We start from the raw sequence: 9,204 nt of genomic DNA, 5'->3' as shown, positions 1-9,204 counted from the left end.
GAAGGATGCACATATCAGTCTAGTGCTCCCGAAGGATGCACATATCAGTCTAGTGCTCCCGAAGGATGCACATATCAGTCTAGTGCTCCCGAAGGATGCACATATCAGTCTAGTGCTCCCGAAGGATGCACATATCAGTCTAGTGCTCCCGAAGGATGCACATATCAGTCTAGTGCTCCCGAAGGATGCACATATCAGTCTAGTGCTCCCGAAGGATGCACATATCCGTAAGGCACACTACCCCATAGATGAAGCTAACCGTTACCCCTCAGTCCATTCTAAACTGTCTACATCAATCACATCTCAACGACATTCATATTACAGTTCCGCCATAGGCTTTGTCAGTCAGATAGTATAGGTTTAAACATCTACACCCTCAGTTGCTATATGCATTACCGATTCGCACACCATTAGGGAAAACCCTGGATCCAATCGACTAACCAACCAAAAACCGGACTCACTGTCCTTCCCCGTCCAAACTCCATGAACCACATCCAGACCAGTGTTTTACTACATACTGAACCGTAACTTCAAGGTTCCTCAACATAAAATCTCAATCCACAATTAGCAGTCACAGTATATTTACATCAGACGAAATATAATATCAGTACTTAACAGTCAACACGCATACAGTTATTCAGTACAGTCACTAACGTGTAATCCCCTGTGGATTACTACATTTTCAGCCTGGACTCGGGTCCAGTAGTAGGAAAACCCTTACCTGATACTCGGTTATGCCCCTCGATCGAAATCCACGCTCGACAGATCCACCTAACGAAACACGAAAGTTTTAGTTGATGACTTTAGTAGAAGTCGTTTAAAAAGGTCGGAAGCGACATCCGTTGACTTACCCAAGGAAGGGAAGCTATCTCCAACCAGGCCTGCCGCGGAACCCGAGAATTTAAGCGTCAACTCTGTACTACCTTCAAGGGAGAAAAGTAGGGCCATATCTTAATCCAACATTCAAACTCGAATCGGACGAGGTGACATTAGGGAATTCATCAAAACAAACCTTACCGAAGACTCACCGTGAACCGAAGTGGGGGAAGGAAGGCTTAGGTGGCTCGGCTCGGCTCGGCTTGGTTCGGCTCGCGGCTCGGCTCACTCGGCTCGCTCGGCTCGGCTCACGCGGCTCGCTCGGCTCGGCTCACGCGGCTCACTCGGCTCGGACTGGAAGCGGTTTCGGGTCGGGTCAGCTTGGAACCGGGTCGGGTTGGGCGAAACGGGCAGCACGGTTTTGGAGGGCTCTCTCTCTTCCGGCGAACGACGGCGGTGGCGAACGACACTGGGAGGCGTTACGGGAGATGGAGACGGAGAGGAGGAGAGATATGGTGGCGGAGACGAAGGCGGAAGAGAGAAAAAGACCGGAGAAGTGCGGCGGCGTCGGGCGAGTTGAAACCGAGAGGATATTCGAACGGATGGTCGCGGCGGCTGTTCGTTTTCGGAGACGGAGACGACGACGCCGGCGGCGATGCAGAGACGAGAAAGGAAGGGATGGAGGAAGAAGAGAAGATGGATGGGCTCGGGTGGCGGTGGCGCGGCGTGAGGAAGGAGAAAGCGGAGGTGAAGAAGAAAATTTGAATGGGGGGGGGGGGGCGGCGTGCAAACTAGGGTTTTTCTTTCCTTCTTTTTTTTTTAAAATATATATATATATATAAATAATAATAATAAATATATATATATGAAATAAAAATAAATAATAATAATAATAATAATAATAATCTTAAATATAATAAAAATAAATAATGATATATATATATATATTGAATAAAATTAATATAAATTTATAATAGAATATTAATATTAATTAATTATAATAATATTAAATAAGAATATTAATATTTATTTTAAATAAAATAAAAGAAAATATCAACATTAAAATTGTAATAATAATTCCCGATAATAATAATCTAATCAATATTATATTATTATTTTATCGTTTTACCAAAACTCAAATTTCCGAAGAAATTACTTAAAATGCTAAAATTTTACCTCGAACGTCGGGGCGTTACAATTGGGCATAAAAGCATATGGTTTTAAAGATGACTTAAGCCTGATTGCTTGTGGCATCAGGAGTTTAAGTTGAAGTTGAAGGGTCCAAAAGTAAAAATTTTAGCTTATTGAATGATACAAGTTAATAAGAAAAGTGAAGTTTGACCCATTGAACCATAAATAATTTGAGTTGGCTTGATCAAGTAGTTTAAAAATAGTTGTAATATCTCGATATGCAAAGATAACTGAGGGTCATTGGTCATTGTTTCAGGCCAAGTTGAAGTGGGGAAAGCGTATAACCTTAGGGGATCGAGTTACTGACTGTGAGTGGCTTAATTTTAAGCTTTCTTTTACATATATACGTTAACTATTGATATTGCTTGGAAATTACCAAGACTTAAACTTTACAGATACTTTTTCGTTATTGTTTATACAATGTGTTTATTGCATTGAAATTTTAAGAATGTTCGTAACTCGACATTGATAAAAACGGGTTTCAAGTTCTTGTTTCTATTAATACTTAAACGATATGTTTACTCATTACGATTTTCAGAATGCGTATGTCTTGATTGTTATAAAATTGTGTTTCAAGTTTTTTTTTGTATATTTGGTTTTGAATTATGATGAACCGATGCTTATTATAAATGTTGGTCATTACCCTAAAGGCTACGTGAATTGTTTTCGTAGCACCACCTACGGTTGTCAGGGAATTCCAAGGCTGAAAGAGGCCATGACCGGAGATCCGAGAACCTGAGCCTAGGTGAGTATGTGGATGGATGATTGTGATATGACTTCGGGCCTAGCTAAACCCATGGTAGGTGGCTCTATGTGCACATAGGAGCGGTATGTAGTTACTCTGGTAGGTGCTAAGTGTGCATGAGCTCCATTTGGCCGTGTGTTTCCTTGTGGATATGGAGCACGTTTGAGCTATTCCCGGGTCATGTACTTAGTATGCTATCATGGTTGGTTCAATTGATTGACGGTTGCTATCATGGTGGGTACTAAGGATGCGTGAGCTAATTTTGGCCGCATGATCTTTTATCATGTGCGAGCTATCTTTGGCCGTATCTTTAGATGCCTTGCCATGGTTGTACGGATTACAGGTTTGTTGGTGGTCTAATGGTTATGAGCTAATGACGGTTTGTTTTTCACTAATATTATATTTCTAATGCATATTTATAATTTTTCTCTTTAAGTATGTTTTATAAGCTTTACATTTAAGGAACTTGTCACTCACTGAGTATTCGACTTATGTTTTATAATTTTTTGGGAAGGAATGTTTTATTTTAAAAAGGAGTAATTCACACCACGATCTAGGTTAGAAGGGAAAACTTAGACCGGGGTACGACAACAGAAGCGTTTGTCTTTTCTATAATTAAATCATCTGGTTTCAGTAAGTGATGGAAGTGTGTGATGAAAAATACTGTTCATATTTTTTCTTATGACAAGATAAAATCTATCCAAAGAGGTCTATGTGGAAGCATTGTCTTGAACCAAAAAAAAGAAAATTCTTTTAGACAAAAGGGGGAGTTTGTTGAAGATTTTGTCTAAAAGATGTTATTAGATTATTCTTCAAAATGATAAGATAATTAAAGGATAAAAGACTCTCCTTGATTTTAGGAATCTTACTAATTATCTTTAAAAGAATCAAGATTTATGCATATAGATTATATGTATAAATAGGGCTTTCGAAGACAGTGCACGAATGCGAAAAAGTTTAAAAAAATTATTTACGACTGAAGGTCTTTAAAGAACTTGTTGCAAAAGCTGTTAGAACTAAAAGGTATTACGATCTTATGTCTATAAAATCAGCATATTGTGCAAAAAAATGTAGACAATCATGCAATATAAAGATCGTTTAAATATGTATGTATGATCATGAAACCAGTTGAGTTGCAAAGAATTAAAAAATATATAAATTAAAGAATTACAAACTAAACAAACAGTCGTGTGAAATATATAAACGATCGTTCGTTTAATATAACTAAACGATCGTTTAGTTATATTAAAGGATCAATTGGTTATATTAAACGATCGTGAAACCAGTTGTATATTAAATAAATTAAAACCTATGTCAATACGTGTGTTTTTGGTGTTTCTAAATGAATAAACCAGTTGTTCTTTTCATCTTCTTCATCTATCCACAAGGAAATAAAGTAAGGATGTTCAGAAACATCATGAAGAAAACACATCCAGACAAATAAATTATATCTGTCTATATGAGTTATATTTATTGTTTAGAAAAGAATTAAACCTGCGGCAATATTTATGTTTTGGGTGTTTCTACATTTGTAGTTGCTATTATCTCCAAACTACTTTGTGTTTTCAAAACGGTAGCTTCCTGTAAACAACATAATTGTGTTTTATTCGAAAATTGAGGAACATTAAACAAAACAAAGGAGTACATAACAAATAAGGCACTAACTATAGGGCAATGTGTTGTTACATGCTTCACCATTGTATTAACTTGTTCAACATCATCAAGAAGATCAAGGCTACAGGTAGGTGGTCTATTTTTCTCCACGACTTTTGTATATGCAATTTCTTTCTCATTCTGTTGTTGTTAAAGTTTGGCTGATGGTGGTTGAACATTCAAGCTTGTCATAACCATTGTCAACATTCTTTTTATATATTTTATTCCTTGTCTTAATAATATTTGTTCTTTTTCTATTTTTCTTGATCTTTTCTCATTTCTCTTATTTCATTTAAGATTTTATTTGTTTCATTGTTTTTTTCCATTTCTTTCTCTTTTTTCCTGTTGCTCTGCTTTTTCTTTTCCTTCCTGCTTCTCAATATTTTTGAAATATCTCAAAATTGTTTAAGACTCTTCTTCTGATGAGTCTAAAGGTGTCATGGAGAGCTACAAATAAAATGATATTAGATTATTAGTAAAAAAGTAGCAAAGGTATTGATAAACAGTGATAGATTTATATCATCGTCTATTCAAAATAGACATGGATAGAAAATCTTTCATTGTCTATCTAGATAGACATATATAAAGCATGCTCTAAGTTTACTTACATTCTCAGATTCAAAAATGTCGATGTTTAGAGTCCTTCAGTCACTTGTTTCCAAACATTCCCATGTTACAATTGGTGGCCCTTCCGTTGCAAGCTTTCTTCCAAACCCAACATCTAAATTGGAAAGTCTTGGTATTTTCTCAAAACCCCAATAGACTAAAGCTAAGGGAAACCCTTGAAGGTATACAACACCCTTGTCACTGTAGGATGCTTTTGTCAAGAACGGATATGTTAGGATGTATGATAACCTTCCCCATGGATAACCTTTGAAGATTTCTTCATTATCCAATATGTCTAGATGTAGGAGATTTATGTAGTTGTGTTGCTGCTTGGGAATTAAAAATGTTTCTAAGATATAGAGGTTAACTAGTTTTTCTTTCAATGAATCTTCCTCATTGGACAACGCTTTGAAAGTTCTTTCTATATCTCTTCTTGTTATAAAGTCATCATGACGGAAAAGGACATTTTTCAGACCCTTTTCTTTTCTTTCTCCTAGATTTAACTCCGAAAATTTTTAACCGTTTAGTCGAATCGCAAAACAAAAGTCTTTCAACCCAAATTCTGCTATATGTCCATTGAAGTTGAAAGGACATTAGTTTTTTTTTTCGTATTTGCATTGTTTTTTAATAGAAAATTCAAGAATTGTGTTGGTATTTTGGTCATTTTAATGTTAAGAAACTGGCCAAAAGGATTATTTGTCAAAATTCGAGAAAGAATTCTTTGGTCTATTTTTGACTTCATTTGATTCAATGTTTCTAAACTGTAGTATACAGTAATTCTAAGGTTTTTTTGTTCATCTTTCATAATAATTTCATTTGGATAGTGTTTCACCTATTGAATGACATAATAAATAGTATGTTTCAAACAAGCTTAAGTTTTAACAAATCTACAAATACAGAGTGCTATAAAGAAAAAGATAGACAAATATACAACGTTATATAGATAGATATTCACATTCTAATTTGTTACCTTTATTCCTTTGTCTTTCTTCTGTTTTACTTTACACCTTATTGATTTGCTACACGATGCTTGTTGATTCTTGCTCACCATCTATTTGTAAAAAAAAAAGACTAATATAAATTATATTCAATGAAATATATACAATCAACATAGAAATAGACGTCTTTGTATGCAAAATAGATCGTGATAAATATAGATAGATTGAAATATAGATTAAGACCTCTTTGTATGCGATATAGATCGTGGTAGATATATGTAGATGATGGAGATAGATTTCGATATTTTTGTATGTAAGTCAGATTGTCGATCGCGATAGTTTAGTTGAGGCAGTTACGATGAACGAAAAAGTCTGAGCAAGTTCCTTCACATTTTTATAGTCTCTTCATTTTGATGGCATTTTTGTAATTATGAGCTATTGAAGTTTATGTAAATTTTCGTTTATACTTATATAAACGATCGTTGAAATTTCTCTACATGATCGTGTATACTTAAACTTTTTCGTCATCTTTTACTATTTATTACCTCATTGTTTATATATATGATTATCGTTTATATAATGTAAAAAATTGTGTATGATTATCATTTATATTTACAAATGTGATCAGACGCACATGCGAGATAATCGTTAAAGATAATCGTTAAAATATTCTGTTATCGTTTAACGTTTATTTTTTATTGTTTATGTATTTGGTGATTTATAAGATCGTGTATCAATTGTATATTATTCTACACAATACCATCTAATATCGATTATTATTAGTCGGGCGCGTGTAGACGATCAATCGCGCGTTCTTTGGAATATTTTCGGTATTTCGTATTGTAGGCTTATGAGCTTTTCCACTTCTATAGAATATAAATAACTTGACCCTTGTTATATTATTGAAAAGACCCCTTATAGTTACCCTAAATTTTTTTATCTACTAGATCCATAGAATTATTTAAGAAATGTCAAAGTTTCAAGAACAATTTTAAAGTTCAAACATAAATTAAAGTAACCTAACTCTAAAGATATTTGAGATAAAATTGGATAAATTTATGTACAAGCAGTATCACACACATTTAAAGGCAATGACAATAGCCACTAGCCAGAATGGAAAAGAAAAAAAAAAAAAAAAAACGCAGAAATTTAGAACAGCAGCAGACGAAATTATCCCATAAAATTTCATTTAACTTTTACCAAATTTACTCCAAAACAGTGTGTGAACATGTCACTAATTAGGTGAATGAGACCGGCGGCGAGAGCATGTCAAAGTGGAGGACATAAACTCAATCATAGAGGATGGAGTTTTAACGTGAAATCAAGTTCATTGCAATCTCTTGATATATGCTATAATCATGTTCTGTTTCATTATGTATAAACATAATTGTTTGAATGAAATCTACTGAGATTTCAAATTTTGTATCTATTATACTGCTACTGCTCATTAATATACTTCCATCTTTAGTTCTAATTTGAGCTTGTAATTGGATTAGAGAGTGAGTAACAACTGGATTAAACCCCAAGTTCTACAGCAAAGAACACGAACTTAGATTACGTTCATTCTCATCAAACACTTTTCATGTTTACAAAGTTAATAAGCATTCCACAACACATCAACAAATTAAAGCTTATTCTTCCACAATTTTTATTTCACAAACATAGACAGAAGCAGAACCCACAACACAATACTCGTGAGGAACAATGTGATTGTCTAACCAGAGATGTCAATGGACTTGATCTCAGGCTTCTTCTCTTCCATTTTAGGCACAGTCACAGTCAGAACTCCATTCTCCATGCTGGCCTTCACTTCCTCCACTTTAGCATTCTCCGGCAGCCTGAATCTTCTCATAAACTTCCCACTGCTCCGCTCAACTCTATGCCATTTGTCATTCTTCTCTTCCTGCTCTTTGCTCCTCTCTCCACTGATTTGCAAAACTCTGCCTTCTTCCACTTCTACTTTGACTTCTTCCTTGTTGATCCCGGGAAGATCAGCCTTGAAGATGTGGGCTTGTGGGGTCTCCTTCCAGTCGATGCGAGTGTTGGCGAAAGCAGAGGTTTCGCGAGCAGAGGAGGGAAGGTTGGCCAATGAGTTTGAAAACGGGAAGCCTTCGAAGGGATCCCAAATGTCCAGCGAAAAGGGGTCGAAGACGTTGCTGCGGCGACCACCGAAAATGGTTGGAATGAGAGCCATGGGTGTTGAATTCGAAGTTAAGAAGTAGATTGGATAGAAAAGAGAGTGTTTTTGCGGAATTGGAGACTATCGTGGTGGATGGATGCTTTGAGGATGATGATCCGGGGAGGGGTTGGAGGGGATATAAATAGGAAGGAAGAGAGATGGGGAACGGTGTTGGTGGATTTTCTAGTATCTTCTTCTTTCTTCCTCATTTATATTCTACAACATTCTACCACTTTCTGATGGGCTTCCTTTCCTTTATTAACTAAATTCAGTTTGGACAACAATCTCTTAACAATTTCGTACTTTTTTCAAAATTGGGTTTGTATAACAATTTCGAGATAGTAATGATCGAGTGCATTATTCTAACCATCGTTATTCTTTTCTCTTTATCATCCAAATAAAACATATTTAAAAATATTCTTAGAAAATAAATGCTAACGTCGTAGTATGTATTAATTGAATGATAAACTGCACTCCAACACCAATGTTTTTTCCCAATATGTTCTTAATACAATAATAGATAGTGATAAAAGTTTATCGATGTCTAATCTAAAAATTTGCTAAGAGTAGCAAGCTTTGGACAAATTTCGATCTTATTAATCGTGAGCAAGTTGAAGGATAATGATACTTGGAGGGCCATTATTATTATTGTGTGGAATATTTGGAAGTTTAGAAATATAATTTTAAACCAAACTCATTATATGAAGACTAATATTCATCAGATGCTCAAGTTTATTGATAATCATCTCCCTTCTTTTGTTTGTGTCAATGTGTCCCCTACTTCATCGAGATAAGAGAGCCATGAGAGTCAAGAAAGTTGTTCCCTCCAACCGATTTCTAAAAACTCTATGCTTTTCTGAAATTGTAAGAGAAAAATCGATGATCACAGATGACTTGTGTGTGACTTCCAAAAATCTCCTATTTGTGTAGGGTGCATATACATTGAATGGCGGGATCTATTTCAACCCCTCATTGTTGAATTTAGTTCAACAAATATCATTCAGGTTCTTAACAAGTCATCCACTAATATTCTTTAACAAAAGAACATGGTTGGATTTTCGTTGATCTTACAAGTG

The 9,204-nt window shown here is 35.3% G+C and overlaps 1 protein-coding gene across 1 annotated transcript; it reads right to left on the bottom strand.

Moving 5' to 3' along the window:
* Positions 1 to 7,476: 7,476 nt before the first annotated feature.
* On the bottom strand, positions 7,477 to 8,397 carry LOC127151114 (17.8 kDa class I heat shock protein-like). The gene has a single exon (XM_051090497.1). It carries the CDS (start codon positions 8,141 to 8,143, stop codon positions 7,664 to 7,666), a length of 480 nt encoding a protein of 159 aa, XP_050946454.1. The 5' UTR covers positions 8,144 to 8,397; the 3' UTR covers positions 7,477 to 7,663.
* Between the last annotated feature and the right edge of the window lie 807 nt (positions 8,398 to 9,204).

The sequence above is a fragment of the Cucumis melo genome, chromosome 10 (genome assembly GCF_025177605.1).
Source record: "Cucumis melo cultivar AY chromosome 10, USDA_Cmelo_AY_1.0, whole genome shotgun sequence".
Taxonomy (NCBI): Eukaryota; Viridiplantae; Streptophyta; class Magnoliopsida; order Cucurbitales; family Cucurbitaceae; genus Cucumis; species Cucumis melo.
The sequence above is the reverse complement of the archived record's forward strand: the minus strand, read 5'-3'. Positions and strand labels throughout refer to the sequence as shown.